General features: G+C 41.6%; 1 protein-coding gene across 1 annotated transcript in view; it reads right to left on the bottom strand.

Annotated features, from left to right (window-relative positions):
* Window positions 1-210: 210 nt before the first annotated feature.
* The window catches only part of jade2 (jade family PHD finger 2), a 153230-nt gene continuing 130762 nt past the window's right edge, over window positions 211-22678 (bottom strand). The window contains exons 12-14 of the mRNA XM_014985165.2: window positions 14816-14947; window positions 11127-11272; window positions 211-10146 (exon numbers count right to left, since the gene is read on the bottom strand). Coding sequence (XP_014840651.2) covers window positions 9445-10146; window positions 11127-11272; window positions 14816-14947 — 980 coding nt within the window. The 3' untranslated portion in view covers window positions 211-9444. The remainder of the gene's footprint in view (window positions 10147-11126; window positions 11273-14815; window positions 14948-22678) is intronic.

Raw genomic sequence — 22678 nt, 5'->3', positions numbered from 1 at the left:
TGCCTGATTAAAAGAAAGACATCCAAATGTTTTGGGGTAAAAATACTAAACAAGAAAATGCTGTATCAACTTCTGATGAATTTTAGTCATATTTAAGAAGTTAGTCAGATTTTGGTGCACCAAAGGTTTTATAGTGAACAGGAAACCATCTGTTAGTGACTTTTACCCAAAACCAAAGAGAAGAGATCCAGTGTTTAATTGGCTACTGACTCAGAAACAAACACTTTTTTAATTGAAGCAAAATAAATGATTCAGATTTAAAATCTAAGTACTACAGAGTTTGAAATGCAATAGATCCAGAAAAAAGTGAATCTGGTCCTGAAGATGCTGCAGAGGATAAAGTCAACTTCAGCGTTTCATGAATTATTGGATGGAAATTAAAACCAAGAATTCAGAAAATCTGAGAGCAAAACATTTCATAGAACAAATCCAGAAAACTGAATCTGGTGAACGACTTTTGAAGTAAAAAGTTTGTTTTATGATTGGAACTAAAATACTGCAGTACTGTTCTGCATCAGTAACTTTCAGTCTGGCCTTTTCACCCCAGAGAGACAAACTGTTCGACTTACATTGGTTCTCAACAGCAGCTGCAAATTTGATTAATGAGGTAAATTATGATTGAACTTCTGGGGCCACAATGAAACTTTACCGAGATTCCTTGTTTCAGCAGCAGCTTTTTAACTGAAGAACAGAGGAAGTTTGTCGTTCCTGTTTAATATCTGTTAGTTTTGTACATTATGGACACTTTAAATGGAAATGGAGACTTGCACTTTCCTGCTTTTGGTTTGATGCCACTTCCACCTGCAGACTCAGATTCTGAACATAAACTGAGTTGTTGACAGAAACTTGCAGCCTGATTGTCTCAGCGGAGGAGAAAATAAAAACCAAAGAGCCAATCTGTGGAAAACCTACAAGCATACTATTTAAATATCATTTCTACTTTAGTTATTAAGTCTAACATCCAACGATCAGTTCAAATTTGAATGATTTCTGCATCTCTACTAGACGGCAGACTTCAGTATTTACAGTTTGTTAATCTGGACACGTTTAATTTTCACTCATGAGAACTGAATGTTGCAAAACTTTTCTGCCCCCAAAAATCAATACAAATAAAATCATAACATAAAATTTGGTGCATTAGTTTTTACCAGTGCAGCAGAACTAGACATAATTTAGAATATAATCAATGTTGGATGATGAGGAATGAGTGTGTGATGAAGAGAGGCAGAGAGTTTGTGTACACAGAAAGCACTGCTTTATTGACTGCACTGGACTGGATTGGACTGGTCTGGACTAATCGGATGGGACTGGAAATCCTTTTGGAGGTTGGGTTGGTTTTGAGGAAAGGACAGCAGAAGGGTTGGACATAGTGGGATGCAGCCATTATTAAGGCAACACAAACAGCATGCAGTTACAGTCACAGGAAACATTGTCATCATCTTCATCATATTGCTTTTTAAAGTCTCGTTTAAAACATTGAAATTGTACAAAAAGGAAGAAAATAGGTTTTTTGCACTAATGAAAAATACAATTTTAGATTTTTTTGTTTCCCTCCTACAAATAAGATTCTAATACAATAAAATAAATATAGCAAAAAAAGCCAAAAAATAATTTAAAATAGCTCTTCTTTTTCATATATGTTCAATAGTTCTCTTTGCTATTCACAAATGGCACAACATTCTTTGAAACAAAGAATACAGAAGGATTAACTCCTGCAACATTCATATTATTGTATTGAAGAACCGATGCTGAGTGGAGGAGGAATGGATGACAGCAGAAACATGAACACCTTCCTTAGGACAAATACGACAGCAGGAGGAGGCGATGCTGTCCAGCTCTGCTTTCACTGAACGCCTGGGATTCAAGAGGCCAAAAGCATGAAAACCGTCGGAGTTTTGTAGAAGAAGGGAGCGATCAATAAATCTTACTTCAGCAACCAGAGTTTGTACTAAGGACCCCAGCAAACGCTTCATTAGAAAACTCAAAAGTCCTTGAAAGAATTTTGCAAGGCAAAAATTCAGCAAAACTGTTGTTTCATCAAGTTTTAAACCTGAGGGAGAAAACTTAATTTATAGGTCAAGGAGAGAAGAGCGAGTGTTTCTGTGATTAATGAGTCACAAAGTGTCTGTTCTGCACTGCCAGGAGATGCCAGGAAGGAAAATGAAGCTGAGCTCTGGAAATAAAGATACTGACAGTAATGTGTCATAAGTCTGGTCCAGGTTTTGCCTTTTATGCAAAACATCAGGAGACAAAATGGCCTCTCCCTGGTGCCCCCATGGTCAATTTCAGTTTTAATGTTGGTACAATAAATAACATGATTGTCATAAGTCAGACTTAATGCATCAATTTTGTACTTTTGTGAATAGGAGCAGAAAAGAAAATGGGAAAAATTGAAGTTTTCAGCCTAAAACTGGAAAATAAACTGTTTAGTGCTCCAGATGTTAAGGAAATAGATTAGGGCAATGCTTAAAATAATCCTGAAGGAAATGAAGGACAGTGAGAAAATTGCAAGAAATATCAATGAAGGAGCTTACTGGCATTACAAATATTGTTTTTTAATATGAATTGCATTTACACCTGAAGGCTCTGCTCATATTACGCCTCCCTACATTCAGTAATCTTGTTTTTCCAGCAGCCATTAGGGCCACAGAAAAGAAAATTCTGACTTTAAGCTTCTAAGATAAATAACTATAATTCAGAGAGAAGTCAAAATTCTGCAGGGAAAAAATCAATTCTGAGAAAAGAAATTTAGAATTATGAAAGTCAAAATTCTCAAATTATTCTCAGATTCTGACTTTTGACCTCAGAAGATTAAAACCCAAATTATTTTTTCCCAGTGGCCAGTTTTCATATGAATGCCATCAAATGACACCAATGTAAAACGATGTTCAGCGTTTAACTTTAAACGCATTGAGCGCAGAGGTGGCTGTTTATTCATAATTTAGCGGTTTGCTAACGGGTTTTATCAATGCATTTCACCAGAACTGGACACTTATAATCTCACTATGGCCAAAAATAAAAGTGAGTTTGACATCCCTCTGATAATCAGCGAGTTATTAAATGCTCGTTTCCTGTTAGCTTGATTTGACTGTTGCACTTTGCAAACGAGGAGCATCAGTGAAAGCAGAGAAAGCTTAAGAAGCTGCATGTGTGTTGTTGTTTATATTAGCCGTGTGCTAACTTGACTGTGGAAAGGCTGCAGAGAGAACAGCTTGTTCTGTTTTTCTGGCTTCAGTTCCTCCACATGTCTGAGTGAGAATGAAGCAGAGCGGAGCGCGAATGTTTTACCTCCTTAAACCCGCCTGCCACTGTCAGCATTTGTCCTTGAAGCTACTGATGTTCACATTTATTCTGGCTTTTTGTGAGTAAAATATGTTTCTAAAGGAAAGTGAAAAGCTGATTGCTTTGCAGGAGTGGAGGAACAAACCAGGATGGAGGGCTGAGAGGCGGAAACGCTGGTTTGCTGGTGATGGGAAGGAAAATGATGCAGTAAGGTGCTCTGATTGTGCAGATCAGAGCTTTAGAGTAAAAAAGCTGCAATGAGAGAAAATAGTTTGTTTAAAGATGGTAGAAACAAAGAAAATCATTGTTTACTCAGCGGTGGAGTCAAAGAGGCCCAGCATTTGATCCAACTGATCATCTGCAGTTTGGAGTAAATCCTTTTAAGCTTTTGGCTCAGAGTGATTTCTGTTGAATGAAGATCAGAAATGCACCAAACTAAGAATGTAGATTTTAAAATAAAAGAAAATGCTAAACGTGTTGGCTGTATATACTTTGATTCATAAACGGAGATGATCGTAGTTATTCACTTTTCTGTGGGATTTAAAAACACAACCTCTATTTTTTGGCGCCGCTTCACTACAAATGAATTCTCCATTAAGTAATTATGTAAAATAAAGCGGCAAGGCAGCTGCTAACCTTAATGGTTAAATTATTTCCAAACAACAAATGTCAACTTTGTGGTATTTAATCTCTTTCTCCTTGTAAAGGGAGAGAAATCAACATTGAACCTTTTATTTCAGTAGGAAAATGAAACAGTTCCTGCTGAAATAAAGGTTAAATATCATCAATAACATAAAATCTTATCAATTTTAATTTTATTGAGTAATTTTCCACTTTTTCATGCTTTGCGAATAAATCTTCCTTCAGTTCATAACAGAGAAATCTGTGAAGCTGCCTAACCTTTAAATGCATCACATTTAAAGAAGAGAAGAGTATTTAGTTGAATCTGTAATAAAAACATTTTCTATCACGTTGACTGTAAATAAAATCTCACTTTCTGGCGCCCGAAGCCTCCCTGACCTCCCGTCTGTTCCTGCACTGCAGCTGTTTTAGGATGAAGGTCTGATCTGCACAGCTGTTAAAGTTTTAACTTTAACTGGGAAGGAAAACAAAACGCCAGTAAAACCAGTGGAAGCAGATAATGAGTCAGCTTTCTAGTTTGATACAACTAAGCATTACCAACCAAAAAAACGTCTGCAAAGGCTTTTTAAAACACTGAATATGAAAATGTAGCTATTAGTTGAACAGTATAATACATTATTGTAACTGTGAATATTGTGTAAGCGTGCGGCAGTATGCAGGTGTGGTCACATGGAGGAGTTATTTCTCTCAGGGTTTGGTCTCTTGTAAGGAAACCAACCGGTGGACAGACGGACGTCTCTTCTTGAGTTTTGCAACAGAAACCAAACGGCAGGAAAAGTTGCCATAACCTGCAGGCGCTGGCCTTCCAGCGGCTCTCCATCGCTTCCCCCAGAGACGCTTCAGACTCCATGTTTGGTCCTGACCTGCCGCCAGCAGCTTATTTTATGTTATATCAACATTTCTGGGTGAAATTTGGCCAAAAATGAGGGCTGATAAGATTAATCTGATTAATTGTGATTAATCAATCATTGACATAATTAACTAATTTAGTCATCACTACTTGTTCCCTCAGTAAATTTCTTTTTTTGTTTTTTTGAGTCTATATAGTCAGAGATGTAATTAAGACAAAACTATAAAATCATTTAGACATTTAAGATGAAAACATGTTAAATGTCTCTAAATGTTTTAGCTTCACTGGGTTCAGATTTACTAAAGCGAAGCTGTTCCTGTGGAGAACCCCAACCTGCTGCTAGCAGCTTTATTTCTTATTTAACAAAAAGGAAGTGAATTGTTTCTTTGGATCTTTTAATGCATTTCTAATATTGTATTAACATTTAATCTGTACAATGTGCCTAATTGAAAAATGAATCAATTATTAAAATTATCATCAGTTGCAGCTCTAGTCCATATTATGTTTTATAATGTTTTTACTTACTTCACACAATAAATCAAATATTTGCTACATAAATGTGTCACATATTGAAATAGCAAAGAGTCTGAAATGCAACAGCCGACTCGTAATATTGAGTCGGCTTTTGTATTTTTAGTGATAAATTGGCTCAAATTTAAAGTGACAGGCACATTATAATAAGATTTACCCCAAATACTCGTTTGCTTTACCGATTCTTCTTCTAATGGATCAAAGTTTCACAGAACCAACCCACAAGGATGTAGAAAACGTGTTTCTGTTGTCAGAGTTGCAAAACTCAAAGGTCACATCTGGAGTTGTGAGCCAGCGGCCGCACCAGCATACCACCGTTTGAAGCTGAACCTAGCGAAAAATAATAGAGTCCAGTCTACAGCATCTATGAAGCGGAAGGAGAGGGCGTTGAAGCCACACTGTAAATACAGAATAATAAACCAGGTTTGGTTGCTGAGGCTGCACAGCAAAGGGTTAAAATATCTGCTGATTGGTTTCAGGTTTGATTTCTTGTTTGTGCTGTGCAGCCTCAGCGTCTGCTACTACATGTGGAGGCCGTACAGGCCTCATCTACAACCACCGTCTACGACATCAGGCTACTCTGAAACCAAGATTACATTAATATGTCTGGGTGACGCATGAGGCTGGAACGAGCATCGTCACTCCAGAGACGCGTCGTCGTGTCTGAGACGTAGCAGAGGTCCGACTTCCTCCGGGCCACGGCACGAATTCAGAAACTCTGAGTAAAGATACATTGTCAGAATAGAGCACAGCCGTGTAAATCCCCTGAAGAACGAAAAGGACACAGTGCCATCGCTTGTCATAATCTGCGTTTCTCTGAGGAAGTCAGAACCACACATCCATAGAAAACTATTCATCTGTTGCTTTGTAACCCTGTTAGACCAGCTTCATGTTGGAAATCTGTAAGTGACCAAAACCTTCCAACACTTTATCAAACTCACTTTACGTTGCAGTCTAGAGACAGAGTGTGTGTGTGTGTGTGTGTGTGTGTGTGTGTGTGTGGACAAGATGTAAATGTGCTGCCTTGATACACAGGTCTGTTCTTTGGCATGGTCGTTCCTAAACACCAGTCCGGATGTGTCTACAGAAAATAAAGTGAACTAAACCAGAGCAGGATGGACAGATCTCTACTTAAAGGCTGTGTGTCAGGCCCGGCTCTAATCAATCGATCTGATTGGTTTGTTGATCAGCAGAGCCTTCATCCTGATGATGATCTGTGAAATCAGAGCCGTTGAACTCGGGCCTGAAGCTCACACTGACAGAAGACACTTGCTCAGTAGTAGTGGTGTTGGAAATCAAACGGACTCTGGCCAAACAAACTTTCTAAACACACCTCACCTCACACAGATATATGTGTGTATTATATATAATTTTACATACATGTTTTTTTTTATCTTGTATTTATTCTTTTTAAAAGTTTTTCTTTAACCCCTGAGAATACCACAAACTGCTTCTTGAGTATAAAATACGGCTGTAGGGTAAGATGTGTGAATCTGCAGTAAAACGAGGCGCAGCTGGGTCTGGGAGCTCCGGGGAGCCGATTCATGTTTTATCTGTGACGGTTTACGGTTTATGCAGTCGAGCCGTTTGCTGCAGGAGCTTGGTCAAGTCTGGTTTGATCAGAACGCCGTGCTGGTGTCATAATCCACTAAGAGGACCAAAAAACAACACGGCAAACTGCATAGATGCACATAATGACCTGAACTGACCAATTTATTCTGATATTTTTCATCTACGACGACCTAAATGAGTTGGAATTGACTTGAACCACAACAATTAGCTAAAACCCTGGACATTTCCTCTAATAATGAAGATTTTAATGGTTCAAACACCAAATATACGCGCAGTGGAAGCTAAGACCTTCAGCACCAGTGAACATGAACAGCGTTCCTGATTGGCTGCTTTGTAAACACCAGCCAATAGCAAGCAGCTTAGGAAGCTTAAACATCGTTTTATTCTCTGCACGTCGGTGAAGTTTCTGCAAATTATTTTCAGAAAACTCCCTGAAAAGTTTGGGATCCTCTGTAATTTATCTTCAGAATCATTGAAATGTTTGTAAAATAGTTTTAGTAAAGCATAAAAAATAATCGTGACATGCCATCGGCTGACGTTTACCTCTCAACATCCTTGGTTCTGATTGGCTGCCGAACGGAAATAAGGAAGAATGTAGATATTAAAGGTTTCTGCTGTAATTATTAAGGTATATTTAATGTTTAAACTGTTATTGGAGGCGGTCTGCAGCAGGATTGGATTTGATCTCTTCCCAGTTGGTTTGGTTTCCACTGGGCTACAAAGTTTGATTGTTTTAGTTTTTTAAACTAGATTTAAATATATTTCTAGACTTTTGGAAATCTCAAAGTTTGGGTGAGGACTATGTTTTAAGCTTCTTGAGTATTTTCTTTGTTTTATAATATTACTACAAACTTTGTCTCAAACAGAGAGAACTGAAATAACTGCTTCCACCAGGAAGACTGAATATAAATGTAAATCAGTAGCTTGAGCTGCTTTTCAAGGGCGCTGCAGAAATGATCTGTGATTCTACTGATGTCTCAAGTCAAATAAACTGATTCACAATAAAATGTAGATTTTCTTTGGTGGTTTTTGAATTATAAAACCACTGAAATGGGCTCAGACCTGTTTTTATCCCAGCAGATCAAACATGAGCAGCAAATATCTTGCAGGACTCCTGAAAGCTGGAACATGGTGTAACTTGGCCAAGCTCTTGTTTTTAAAGGCTCTCTGCGACCGTGATGCGTTCAGGGGCGGCTCGTAACACTAGGCAGCGCTGTGGCTCTGCACAGTGCTGCAGATGTATTGGTTACAAAATGGCAAACGCTGCATGTTGGTTTTTTAGGCACTAATCATTATGGTGAAGACACCCAGTGGCCACATGGCAGCCAATCAGTTGGGATTTTATTTCGCTTTGATTGTTACAAATTTGGATTGAGAGGCTGATTGATTCACTCACTGATTGTTTTGTGGGGAGGCCACAGGAAGTGACCAAGGCACAACGTTTCTCTGCTGATATTTTTGTAAAGATTTAGGGGGTAGAATTGATTTAGGAAGAAATGGAGAAAGATTGGATTAAGTACTTATACCAGGGGTGTCCAAACTTTTTGCACTGAGGGGCCAAAATCCCCAAGCAGAAAATATTCTGGGGCCAAAATATAATTTTTTCCCCCACAATTAAAAATGCAAAAGATATCAATGTGAATTCTTTCTTTTATGTGGATAAAACTAAGGCAAGCATAAAAGTTATTTAACTTTTTGAACTTATTTTCCATTTTATGAACCTATAAAATGTTTTTACTTTATTCTCGGTAACAAAAGTAAAACATTTTCTTTCATAACTTTTGCTTTATTTAGCCAAATGTAATGGATGAGTGTACCAAAGTCTGTTTTTGATTAAAAACAAGCTGAACTTGTAAAAATTACAAAAAGTACTAAATGGCCACATTTATGCCGTTCTTGAATTGCAGTCGGGGCCACAAATGGCCCCCGGGCCGCACTTTGGACACCCCTGATTGATGCGATACTACGATGAGTGAATATGTAAGTTTGTGTCTGACAGCGGCGGGTTGGGGTCAGTCTTCAGTCTGTAATATTTCTGCTTTGAAGGGATGAGAAGCGATAAAATGAGAAACTCGGCGTCTGAAATCGACCCCAGCCCTGAATGAGCTGCGGTTTTACTCTCAAGTGCTTCCATGACAGCTCGACTGACTAGTTATTGTGCTTTTCAAGGCTGAGAACATGCTGCCCTGCGCCGCCCTCTGCACATATTCATGCCAGCTCTGCTATGAAATCGTCTGAATATTTTGAGGAAAGCTGGTTGGATGCAGCTCGGACCTTAAAGCATACCCTGGAACCAGCGCGAGTAAGAAGAGGAGTAATGCCCCAAAGTGTTTGTTCCCAAGTCTGACCGAACCACAGACACCAGGCCACAACCAGATGAGTTAGAAATATACAAAAGACGAATGTTTAGTTTCCAATAGTATGAGGAGCGAGCTGCGGTCCAGTGGAGAAGCTTTACTGTACGGTCGGCGTACAGCTACATTCAGAAAACCAGGCAGTCAGAGCTGGGACGCCGCTCCACACCACGGGTTTGGTTTGACAAGGCTGCTCAGCCGCCGTTACTTTGTTTAGGACGCCAGGACGCTCCTCCTCAGTAGATCCTCGTTGGCAGGATGCAGCTGTGGCAGCCGAAGCTTTCGTCCGCTGGACCGCGTTTCCAAATCGCTCTCTCCATCGGAGAAGTACCCATCAGTCTCGGCGGCAGCGTCCAGCAACGACGCGCCTTTCCCTGTGAGCGGCAGGTCCATGGAGTCCAGTTCCCCGACCCTTGACCTCACTTTACCCTGCCGGGCCGCGCGGGGCCGCGACCCCCGCAGGACGGCCCTGGCGTCAGGCACTGCGGCTCCCGGACTGGAGGCCGGCGGAGGGGAAGCGCTCGCCATGAAACCGGACACCGTGCGGACGCTGTCCCAGCGGCCGCGCTCCTCCGAGATGTGGCAGGAATCCATCTTGGAGATGGGCGGCTGCGGCGGCGGGTCGCCGTTCGGGTCGCAGCTCCTGGTCTGGTGGTGGTGACCCGCCTTGGACGAGCTTCTGGACTTCTCCCCTCGGCGGCCAGGGTGGCTGGATTTTTCCCAGAAGCCCTTGGCTGTGGACGGGCTGCCGGCCGCGGCCGACCCAAACACCCGCTGGGCGCCGGCGCCGCTCGGTCCTCGAGAACGAGGCTTGCTGCTTCCTCTGGGTTTCCGGCCCAGCTGAGGCGTTTTCCACGCCGACTGCATAGAGTTCTCCATCATGAGGTTCAGGAGGCTTTCCTCACCCTGCATCAGCTGGAGGAGGAAGAGGAAGGGGGGGAGGAGGAGGAAGAGGAGGAGGAGGAAGGGGAGGAGGAGGAGGAGGAAGAAGAGGAGAAAGAGGAGGAGGAGGAAGAGGAAGGGGGGGAGGAGGAGGAAGGGGAGGAGGAGGAAGAGGAAGAAGAAGAAGAAGAGGAGGAGAAGGAGCAAGAGGAAGGGGGGGAGGAGGAGGAAGAGGAGGAAGGGGAAGAGGAGGAGAAGGAGGAAGGGGAGGAGGAGGAGGAGGAAGAGGAAGGGGAGGAGGAAGGGGAGGAGGAGGAAGAGGAGGAGGAGGAAGAGGAAGGGGGGGAGGAGGAGGAAGAGGAGGGAGGGGAGGAGGAGGAAGGGGAGGAGGAGGAGGAAGAGGAGGAGGAGGAGGAAGCGAAAAATGTCTGTGAAATAATCTACCAATGAAACTGGAACTTTTTCATCAATATAAAGGAATTATTCACTAAAGACAAACTCCCATTTCTAGCTTGAAAGTTACCTGTAAGTTTTGTTTTATTTCAAGTTTACTGAGATATTTGCTCTGGAAACTAGACCAAAATTACTTGGTAAGATTTTGTGTTTTTGCAGTGCAGAAACATCACAAAACCCGCCCAGCTCCATAAAAGCAGCCCAAATCTGTCTATATTATATATATATATATATCGACTTCATTCATAAACTTGTGGCAATTCAAACCATTTTTGTTTGTCCTGTTTTCTGACCCATTGTGACTTTTTGAGTTTTTTGTGGCGACATTTCAGTTTAAATCATGACTTTCCCTGGGATTCCTGTTTTACAGTGCAAACACAGTGACACTGGATTAACCAATAATTAATCATTGATTTCACACTCAACAGATTGTAAACATTACAAAATAAATCAGTAAGTCAAATAATACGACATTTTATTAAAATGGTTTCTATAAAAGTGATGATCTGACCTCCCTCCTGTTCCCATTTCTTACAATAACTAACATTTCCCAGCCGTACCTGGTCGGACAGCAGGCTGCTGCGTTGGTCGTCGTGCTGGCCGCCCAGAGCCCACTGGCTCAGCATGTCATCCGCCGTGATCTGGACCGACTTGGCCAGCCAGCTGTCGAACAGAGAGCTTTCTAACGGAAACGACTTGGACAGACCTGAGGAGAGAAAAACTACGATAAGTCACGTTACAACAGAATAAAATATACCTTATTAGTCTCCAGGGGGAAATTGCTTATTAGCTGAGAATTTCTTAAATATTAATGCATGTGATTAAAATTTATAAAATTCATATCAAAGAGCAGAGAAACCGTGAATGATGCTCATGCTGTAAAGTATTAACAAAGCAGCTTTAGTTGCTGTATTTTAATAGTTCTGTTTTCCTTTTTAACTACATTCTTGTTGTAAACCTGCAGCGCTCCCAGAATACCTGAAATACCACAGAGGAGGATTCAGTCTCCTGTAAATCCTGAACCGACAGCAGGACAGCAGGAGGTGCTGTTAGGGTGCGTTTAACACCAGCTACCCCACACACACACTCACACACACAGCGGCTGTTTCCATGACGCAGCATGCCTCTGCAGGAATCAGGAGAGCTCTGAGGGAGGGAATAGGTGACGAAGGAGAAAACAAGAAACGGGGAAGAGGTGTGAGGAAACAAACGGCAGCAGAGCCGATCAGACGGAGGGAGGAGGAAAAGAAACACCGACATGTCGCTACGGTTACGGCTCGGTTAGAAACCAGAGACACGTTTCACTCTAAATAAGATATTCATGTTATTTTATCACTTCTAAAAGTATCTGCAGGTTTCAGAAAATCAGATTTAAAGAAGTCAATGTCAAACTGACTTCTATTTTTTAGCTTTGCGTCATGTTATAAGGTTTTTCCCTGGAATGTTGCTTTGATTTTTTTTCCATGTTTGAGTGGTCCTTTAATCTCCATGGCAACCATTCAGCTGTTAAACACCTGGGCAGACGTAGCCCCGCCTTCAAGGCTCCTCCCCCACTTAGCTCCTCCAGACTAGCCAGCAGCAATTAGCAAACACCTGTTGAGCTCATTATAGGAGCTGCTGCTCTGGTAAAACATTAAAGTGTGAAGAGAGGAGCTTTTAAAGAGACAGAGGCCCAATTTCAATCAGGAATCAGGGAGTAAAACTTGTTTTAAAGTCATATTTGACAAACATAAGCATGTTTACAACAACTGAAGATAAACGTCCTGGAAAACACAATGCTGGCCCTTTAAGACCAGAAGTGTGATGTCACATGAGAAATATGTATTTAGAGGAAGCAAACAAGCTGAAAACTTTAACGTCAATGCCGTTAACATTGTTTTTGTTTTACAGTATAATCAAGAGTTAAATTTATCAGTGTTTACCTGGAGCTAATAAGCTGCTACTTCAAAGAGAGTAAAGGTGGATCTTCATCTCTGAAAACACAGAGGAAGAGGCAGGACCAGACCCGACAGGGAACAGATGGCTTCACACACACACACACACACACACACACACACACACACTCACACTCTGAGACAGATGAACACATACGGCATGCAGACAAACAGAGACGGCACTGAGAGCAGCATACTATATATATAACCCTGATAATGGACGGCAGAGTCAGACACGTAAAACCACTCTGGCAAAAACAACAGCAGGAAACTAAACACAAACACCGACTTATTTGTCATGGAAACGCAATTTTAGTGACCGTATCCCAGCATGCATGCTGCGTCAAGTTGCAGTTCTTATCCTCTTTGCGGTCAGGTGGAAGAACAAGAAGCAAAATAAACAGAAAGATGGGGTTTCAGATGGACAGATATGGGCGAAGAATCCAGTGAGAAGACGAAATGGAGATAAAGCCCAACCAGACCAGTTATCACAGTTTACTGATGTAAACACAGTGAAGAGGAGGAAAACTGGGACTGCGTTTTATACATCCAGACATTTTCTACCACCAGCAGTGATGACAACAAACTTCCTGTCTTAAATCCAGCTTTGGTTCATATTTAGCGTCTTGAGCTGTAGTTTCTCTCTCAGGTGTCTCAGCATCGAGTTTCAGCAACGTGTAAAGTTTCCATCGCTGAGGAAAGTGTCAACAACTCCAACAGTTGAGCTATAAAACCTACAGAAGCTCCATCATTAATCATCTCATCAGGTAGCGCTGATTTAAAATACCTGCTGATTTACTGACTGGCAGCCAATCAGCTCGTCTCAGACACCTGTTGGTCAATCCCTTTGGCTCATTCATCTGATGTAAATAATGTTCTACTTTAAAGTTCGTAGCCTTGTGTGTGTGTGTGTGTGTGTGTGTTTCTCTGCGTTTGTTTGTAATACCTTGTGGGGACGATTTTCCTGACATATACTACGTTGTGGGGACCAATTGCTCCTCGTGGGGACCGGAGCCTGGTCCCCACGAGGGGAAACCCTGTTTTTGGGTCAGGGGTCAGAGTTAGGGCTAAGGTATGAATTGAGTTTTGGTTGGTTAGGGTTAGGAAAAGGGTAAAGGTCAGGTTTAGGCTGTAGAAATGAGTAGAAATGAATGGAAGTCAATGGGAAGTCCCCACAAAGATAGCAACACAAACGCGTGTGTGTGTGTGTGTGTGTAACTAGACCTTGGTCAAGAAATTCTATATAAAGTGTGGCAATGAAAATCTCCTTAAATATATTATCAGCAAGCAGAGTCTGAATGCATAAAACCTCAGGCAGTTGTGATTCAACATTTAGTGCAGATCTGAATTTAAAGTATCTATAATTATTAAAGATGATTTCCCTCCTTCAGTCCGGTCGACCCGGTTCTACTGGACCCAGAACATCTGCTCCACCTCCAGCTGCTGTGGTTCTGAGTAAAACCAACCTGTTCCCCTCCTGGCCTGTGGGGGCGCTGCACCAAGAACCACTGAAGGAAACGACAAAAAAACCTCTGAAGACACTGAGAGCAACTTCCTTCTTCACCAGATAGAAACAAGATGGAGGATTTTAGCGGTTGGAGGATTTCTCTTTAGGCTAAAGACCAGGTGACATTTCTGCTGCTAGCACTAGGCTAGCACGTTAGCTTTGGTTGTATTTACCCAGAATGCCCTGCCCTGTAGTCCACTTCCTGCTTTTGGAGCGGTCTGTGGTCCACTTGGCGTTCACATTCAAACTGAACCAGAGTTCACTTCAACCGAACCCAGACTGAGGTTTGGAGGACCAGAGGTCAGAGGTCGGTTAGTGTTCACACCAAACCAAATGAACCGGAGGTTACGGAAAAACGGACTGGAGACGGGTCAAAGCGGGCCGGATTCAGGTCAAAGCAGATCGAAGTGAACCGGAGTCGGGTCGATGCGGGTCGGAGTCTGATCGAAGCGGACCGGAGTCGGGTCGATGGGGGTCGGAGTCGGGTCGATGCGGGTCGGAGTGTGATCAAAGTGGACCGGATTCGGGTCGATGTGAATCCAGCCTAAATCAGGTCAAAATCTCCTGGCTTTACGTTCCTGTCAGAAACTGATTGGTGTTGACGTTGTCGGCTCATTTTGACAAATAATTTTCTGTGTCAGTTCGACCATCATCTTAACTCTTGCTTCCCACCGGCTCTCTGTAAAGTAACTGAAGTTACTCTGATCTCACTCGGCTGTGAGTTTTTGCTCCACGTTAAAATGTGTAGAAATATTTTAATCAAGCAGAAATAAGAAACTCTAGTAGAAACTAAACCACCCACATTTACCTAGCTCTTTAAGCAGGGAGCCGTTCTCCGACTTCCACCTCTCCTTTTTCTTGCCGGTGCCATGCTTCCTTCTCTCTTTGCTTTTATCCTTCACTCCATTCTGCTTCCTCTTTTCTGCCTTCTGGGTTTTCTCTGCAGGGAGACAGAAGACGGGCTCAGGTTAGGGATTTAGCTGATCTACTCAGTTTAAGGTAGATTTAGCTGGAAAGTCACAGCCTGGGGAACCGAATCACTCCAGGTTGAAGTGAAGCTGCACACTCATCAGAATCTGGTTTCCTTTTCTGTCGGCGTTTGATTCGTCAAGTAGAGCCTCATTTACATCTGGGAGACGCGACGCATTAACTGCTGTGTCTGAGCCGTCAGCCCTGGGCGACAAAAATACTCCTTCTGCACCAACAGTGTGAAAATATTTTAGTTATTGTCCATTTGTGGCCTTTGGATTATTTTGTGTGGCAATTCAGGGATGGCACAAATTTGGCCATCCAACATTTAACATTTTCCTTTTAAGAAGATTTAAATTCGCCACAGAAAATATCCTAAAAAGTTACAAACACCGAATTTTTCTTGAGTTTGCATTATTATTATTATTATTATTATTATTATTATTATTATTATTATTGTTGTTGTTGTTACTGTGTTATTAGTCATGCCAAAACTATCCATTACATTTGCCTAAAAACAGCAAATGTAAGAAATGTTTTACTTTCGTTGCTGAGATTAAAATAAAAACATTTTATAGCTTAAAAAATGTTAAATACAAAGTTAAATAACTGTAAATATTAAGATGAATGTAAAATATTACATGTGCAGGTGAAGAATTTTTGCATTTTTACATGAATAAAAATAAAATTTTGGCCCTGATTACTTTCTGCTTGGGGGTTTTGGGCCTCGATGCAAAAGTTTGGACACCCCTTTATTACAATATTTTAATCTCTTTAATAGAGATGTGCCGATCAGGTTTTTTCCTGCTGATACCGATCCCGATCACCCATGATGGCCGATACACCGATACCGATCACCGATACCGATCACATAATTATTATTTATTTATTTTTTATCATAAACACTACCGGTTACATTATGTGGAAAAAGGAACCATGAATTCACCTTAATTTAACACTTGTTTTTAATAACTTTTTCCAAGAAGAAAACTAAACAAAACAGGCATTGTGCAAATTGTACTGCTATTGATAAAACTATCTTTAACAGACTGATAACATATGAAGGCTCTGAAGAGGCTAAATAATACAAAGAGCCAAAATAAAACCTCTCAACATTGCCAAGAAGTTCAAGTATAAAACTTAACATTCAAAGGCAAAAACAGGATCCATTACAATAAACAATCCAGAGTTACTGAATGAAAACTTCCTGTTAGCATGGCGGCTAGCTGATTACTGCTAGCTCTGATTGGCTGTTTCTGACTGAGCGGAGTGATTATGCAGATCAGGGAGGAGATCGATTATTTTTTTAGAGGTTATCTGTCTCATGTTAGGACAGCGAAAGTTTTAATACGGATGTAAAATGTATTTTTTAAGTTAGATGCTGCAGCTTTAAGCAGGTTCGGTGTGAGAGTCACTACCAGGTGGAGCAGAAGCGAAGCTCCGTCTGTCAGATATCACTACCTGTAGCGTAGCAGCGGTTCAACAGGAGAGCAGAACCAGAGTCTGACACCGCAGCTCGAAGACTTAAATAATTTTCCAGGTTATTTGTTTAGCTTTCTGACCGTCATGCTAATCCTGGTGAGTGTTTGTAGCTGTGCGCTGCTTTACCTGCTGTCTGATCCTCCGTATGTCTTTTTTACTGCAGTGAGCCTCGATGTAGCCAATCTCCGTCAAGTATCTCATTGTTTTTATGTCGTATTAGCTTCGTTGTGTTGATGCATTTTGACGTGCTTCAATTTTCCGCCGCAACACGCAGCAAACTTCCCCATTCACTCAGTGCGTTATAGTTCCACATCGCTTAGGATTTGTTGCTGCGCGTTTGTGCAGAGTGAAGGAAAGAGGAGACCAGCTGCACAGGCAGGCTGGAAATGAGATGCAGGTGATCGGTATCGGTAAAAGAGACAATGATCGCCGATCACCGATCATGCACTTTTTCACGAAAATCGGCCCGATTATGATCGGTGACCGATCGATCGGCACACCTCTACTCTTTAATTAGGACAAAAACAATAAGCAGAGGAGAATTAAGCCCTCATTTATAATTAATATATATATATATATATATATATATATATATATATATATATATAAGGCCGCTGTCTGATGTTGTTCCCAGGAACAACATCAGACATCTCAGTCCAGAAATGTGCAGTTCTAGGCACAGCCAAGATACTGCGCAGAACCCTCAAGCTCCCAGGCCTCTGGTAGAGGACCCGAGCTCAGAGGATGAAAGAGACCACCCACGGAGGGTGAGAGGGGAATTTTTTTTTATTTTTTTTTATACATATATATATACACACACACACACACACACACAGTTTAAACATGTTAATGTTAAAGGGGCAGTTTTATCTGTTTTCCATGTGACATTTCACAGAACAATCAAATAACTGTTACTTGACATAAAAATGCTTTATATATATCAAATAGACGCTCCGTCTCTTTAAGAAGCTCCTGTTCTTTTACAGCAGTGCTCCTCCATTATGCCGTTATTAGAGCGTTTCAGTGAGGAGCAGCTCGTGTGATTAGCTCTGCAGACATTTAGCTCCACCAGGTTTCTGCTGACTGCTGCTGCCGCTAGTCTGGAGGGGTGGAGTGGGGGATTGGTTTCCATGGAGACGAAAGGATTTGCAACACTTCAGGCATGTTTCTGGTGAGGGAACAATGTACTAACCCTCACTTTAGTACATTTCACTGATTTGCCAATAAAGTGGCTTAGAGTTTTATTTAGCCTGTTAATGTGTTAAACAGTGAAGAGTCACAGTTTAACACATTAAACGGTGTGCTAAATTCATGCACATTTTAATAAGCTGTGAATTTTAGAAAATGAATGGACCTTTCTAACTGAATCCTATATCTGCTTTTTCTGCTGCGCAAACCCAAAGTTTCAGTTCAAGCTGATAAACGATGTTCTCTCTGCGTCATCATGGCTCCGACTGTGAAACACAATAAAACGGCGAGAAAAGCTTGTTCTCACTATGTGGCAAGTTATTCATGTTTGTTCTGTGTAAAGTTCATTTGTTCCAGAAAATTAAATTAATAATTAGCAAAAAAAAGGGACAGAATCATTTTCTTTCAGTCATAAAATATATTTCTTTGCAGTCTACAGTATTTGTATTATTGAGAGAGGAATCAGTCGTTGAGCTCCACATGGAGCAGAAACACATGGGGATGTTTGCAGCCACAGCGTGGAGGGAAACGATGTGGAAACGCGCCGTCGCCCTCGCAGGGCGCCGCCATGTTTCCCTCGTTCCCTGGCTGCGGCGCCCAGTTCACCGGTTCTGCCTCCAGGATCCATCCGTGAGCGGCTCATTTTCCAAAGGACAGAAATCTAATCAGTGTAAGCAGTGGATTTTATATGTAAATTGTCTGCCATGTAACACTTTGTGTACACAAGTTTTTTCCTCCAAATCTCAGCTTCCTTTTGTTTCTCCACTTCTGACTCCTAATCAGTCGTTTACAGTTTGACTTACCCTGATGACATCACTAGATGGCGCCGCCGTTTGACCCAGTTACTACAGATAAAAACAGCGACACGCTGCAATGCCATGGATTTCATAATGTATTAAATGTTTTTAGGTACAGAGTGAAAGCACAGCAGCCTTTAAATGTAAATGGTTTTATTATCAGTGGCTCCTTACAGACAGGATGTTTAGACAGGTCTCAACATCCAAACCTCCATAAATACCGACTCGTGCAAAAAGTATCAAAGTGAAGTTTTTCTCTGTATGTGAAGAGTTGTTCTGTTTGTGGGGTTTTTCTGTCCAGATGGAGGAAAGTTGCTGTTAAATACTGGAGAGTGTAAATCCTGCTGCTGCTTCAAGGTCACTCTGAACATGAGTGAAGGTTTCAGGTGAATGCTGTTTTATTTTTACTAAATGATTGGGAATCGCTGCAGGTACATCCACCAAATCCCTCCTGCTTCAGCAGAAACATAAAATAATCTGGAAAACCTGCAGAGTTAACTCCTGGGAATCTCCCAGGAAACTGTTTTTTGTGAAAAAGATCACAATCTCCCGATCTCCAACATGTTCCTCTGCTCTTCCTAATCTGATCTTGTTCTTTTAGAAAAGGAGAAAACTAATTTTGGGCTTTTCAAGGGCAGCTGAAGGCGCCGCTGCAGAGTGTAGAAAGTTTCCCCTGCAGGTTGTAATCTCTGCACAAATCCAAGCATCAGCAGTAAACGCCTCCAGCGTTCCCCCCCATAAAAAAAAAAGTGCCTTTTCTGATTCTCTTGTCCTTTCTCTCTCGCCTCTGCAGCATCATCTTTCCTTCTCTTGTTTAGAGGTAGAAACGGCACCGGGGGGTTTATCTCTGAAGTGTGTGATTAATTTTCTGTTTTTGCGGCGCATGAAGCCGTTGTGGCGCATTTCTTACCTGAGCTCATTAGTGCATTGAAAGTTGTTTTCCTCCTTCCTGCCTGAACTTCATTACTTTTCCCTCCACAGTCTCTTTTCTTCCTCATTACCTTCCTTGCCCTCGCCATCCTCCTCTTCGCTGTATTTTTAAAACTCGTACTTTTCCACTTGCTGAAAGCGGATCAGAGGCCGATACGAACCGCTGTCAGCTTGTCACCGGCGGCTCTGAGCTGGAATATAAATGTGGAGCGCTTTCTGAATAACAATAACTCCTCCAGTCTGCGCCTGCACAAATTTAACAGGAGCACACCGAGTCGAAAACATCCTGTGCTTCAATGAGCAACTGCTCCGAAACGATTAATCGTGATTAATCGATCAGTGAAATAATCGTCAACTAATTTAGTAATTAATCATCAACTGGAGTACAGACTCAAACACTGAGTAGAAAATCAGGCAAACTGGACAAGATGTAAACATTTTCATGATGGTCTGTCAATCTGTTTGACCAGAACTTCTGAAATGACACTTTTAGCTTTTTTGGTTCAAATTCTGTTAAAAAATTAAATAATTTTTATTAAGCACCTTTTGCCATCCAATTAATAATTGGTTAATTACATAAACAGATCAGCTCCACACTGTATTGATGTGAAGGTCTGAGTTTTTCACATGTTGATGTTTGAAGGATTTTTAGCTACAACTGTTCACTAAACGATGTTATCGCAGTTTAGGCAATAAAATGTTTATTTTCTTGTTTAAAAAAGAAATTAAATTGTTTATTTTCATCTTGATTTGCTAATTCTCCACATACACAAAGGTAAATAATTTTTTTAACTGTTTAAAAGCTTTGAAACACTGAAGTATTGAGCTCATTGATTGGTTTTTGATCTAAATGTTTTATGTTTGAGTCGGAGCTGCAGGGACTTTTCTCTGCCCAGCCGTTGGCCTTATAGCGACATGCTAACCGTCCAGAGCGTGACTCATGCAACCCCAACATGAGGCAGCCTGGCCGAGTGTGGATGATGGATGGGGCAGCATGAGAGACACGCAGGAGGTCAAAGGTCAACTGTTCTGATTTGGGCAGGTGAGAGGAGAGATGTGGAAACAAAAGATCCAGTCGGAAGCTGATTTTAAAGACATGCTGCATCTTATTGTTTACATCTGGAAGTTTTGCGCGTGTCCAACGCTGCTGAAGTAGAACCACTAGCTAAATGAAACCTGGAGCTGTAAGGACTATTAAGTTAGTGCAGTGAATAATAAACATATTAAGCATTAGCTACCACTGCTATTAGCTAAGCTAACACAGCAGGTGGTAGATTAGCTACTTTAAACCCCCGCTCTACTGACGGTCTGTCAGAGTAGGTCTTGACGTCGCCTCTTTTATTTTTAACGGAACCGAAATAGAATTCCACAGCACATCTACATGTTAAGATTGTCATAGTCAAGCTAGCATAGCTGAGCTACTTTCCTCTCGTGCTATTTTTTCTTTACCTTCTCTAGCGGTCGTAGTGTTGACATATGGCATCAAAGCACTGCGTCTATTTTTCTTTTATACATCAGGCGAACATTTCAGATTTGGCATGTTATGTTGACAACTTAACAGCTAAAACCAATGCTACTCATGGTTAGCGAGCAGCTTCATGCTGCTGAGCTCCAGTGTTTGGTCAGCTGGTTTTGCTGCTTTATATCCTGTAAAATGGCTGCTGGACACGACAAGAGTTTAGTTGTTTACTCATCATCCAGAAACCACTTGCTGCATTTTGGTTGGCTGTGCAGGAGGCTCCACTAATGCTTTTCAAAGATGTACGGTTGTATAATTGTGCATCTGTTTGCAGCCATTTTAACGTGCGAGTGTAAACATTGAGTTGGGGGCGTGGCCAGCAGCAGCTTGTTTGGATTTAAAGTGACAGAGACCCTAAAACTGCTCAGAATAGGCAGAACCGATAATTTACTGTAAAACATGAAAGTTTTGTATATTTTGTATCGGCCGTAGATCTAACCTAACCTGCTCATCTTTCAGATTCCCATCCTGCTCCGATTGGTGGAAACATTTATTTTGCTAAAATATTAGTTATGGTTTTATTTCATCGCTGGATATTGATGCATCTATCGGTTTGTGTGAAAGAACAAACCAGCTGAAGAACCGTCTTTTTCTTGCCAAAATAAAACTGCAAAGAGGAAAATAAATACTAGGAGGATTCTGCAAATGAGAGAAAATCACAGCAACAGATGGAGGAGAAAAATAATTAGAGGATGAGAGAAGAAAACAGGAGGGGAAAGATGGTGAGTTACATGACAAATCATTCTAGCAGACAAGCTCATTCTTCACTGTGCTGCTCTTTATCACAACACACACACACACACACACACACACACACACACACACACACACACACACACCCAGCTATTGGCTCTAATCTAACTCCTGTGGCAGTGTGAATAGATAGCTGTTTAGTGCCAGCAGCTCCTGCTACCTGATGGCAGCAATCTGCTGAGTCAGCAGCTCTGAAAGAGTGTGTGTGTGTGTGTGTGTGTGTGTGAGTGTGCCTTTGGGAGTGAGCTACTGAGCGACACAAAGGGGGGAGAGTAAAAGTGTTTGTACTTGATTTAATTGGGCGTGTAGATGTGCGCCGCCCTCCTGGAGGATGAAGGCGCCGCAGACGAAAGTTCACCGTTGTTACCGTTTAGTGGGGTTGCCATGACAACAAGCTTTCGCCCATGTCGGTGGCGGGTCGCGACTCGTCCAGCTAAAGAGGCTCCACATCACCAAACAGCCGTCATTCAGCAGGTGCAGTAAATAATAATACAAACATGATAAAATATGTTTCATGTAACGTCGTTGCTCGACTTCCTGGTGGATTTTAACGACTCGTTCAGAAGCCGGTGGGTTTCTCTGCTTCCTTCAGAGACGCCATGGAGCTTTTCATCGAATTCATTCTGTTTCCACCACAAACACTCGTCCTCCTCCACTTCAAATATCATTATTGTAATTATTAAGTTTAAAACTTCCGGCTGCGTCTCACTGGGCCAGATGGGCAAATATAAACGGATCAGTTTGATGATTTTAATATCTGGCATTGATTGAGTTTTCCAGTGTTGATCATTTTGGTCCTAAAGCAGGAAAACTCATTTATTTTCCGTTTCTTGTCATTTTCAGTCTCATGATTCACGTTTCTTTCATAGTTTAGTAAACTCTTTGCTTCCATCAGCTTCTATCATCGATCGATGTCGACCATAGATGCATCACTGCAGGCGGTGAACTAATCAATCTCCCAATCAGATTTTTAACAAATTGACTATATTTAATATCCGTTTCCTGCTTTGTGCCAAAATGAATCCAGGGGCCA

The sequence above is a fragment of the Poecilia mexicana genome, unplaced genomic scaffold (assembly GCF_051168715.1).
Source record: "Poecilia mexicana isolate PSO_F unplaced genomic scaffold, ASM5116871v1 scaffold_14, whole genome shotgun sequence".
NCBI classification, from domain to species: domain Eukaryota; kingdom Metazoa; phylum Chordata; class Actinopteri; order Cyprinodontiformes; family Poeciliidae; genus Poecilia; species Poecilia mexicana.
The sequence above is the reverse complement of the archived record's forward strand: the minus strand, read 5'-3'. Positions and strand labels throughout refer to the sequence as shown.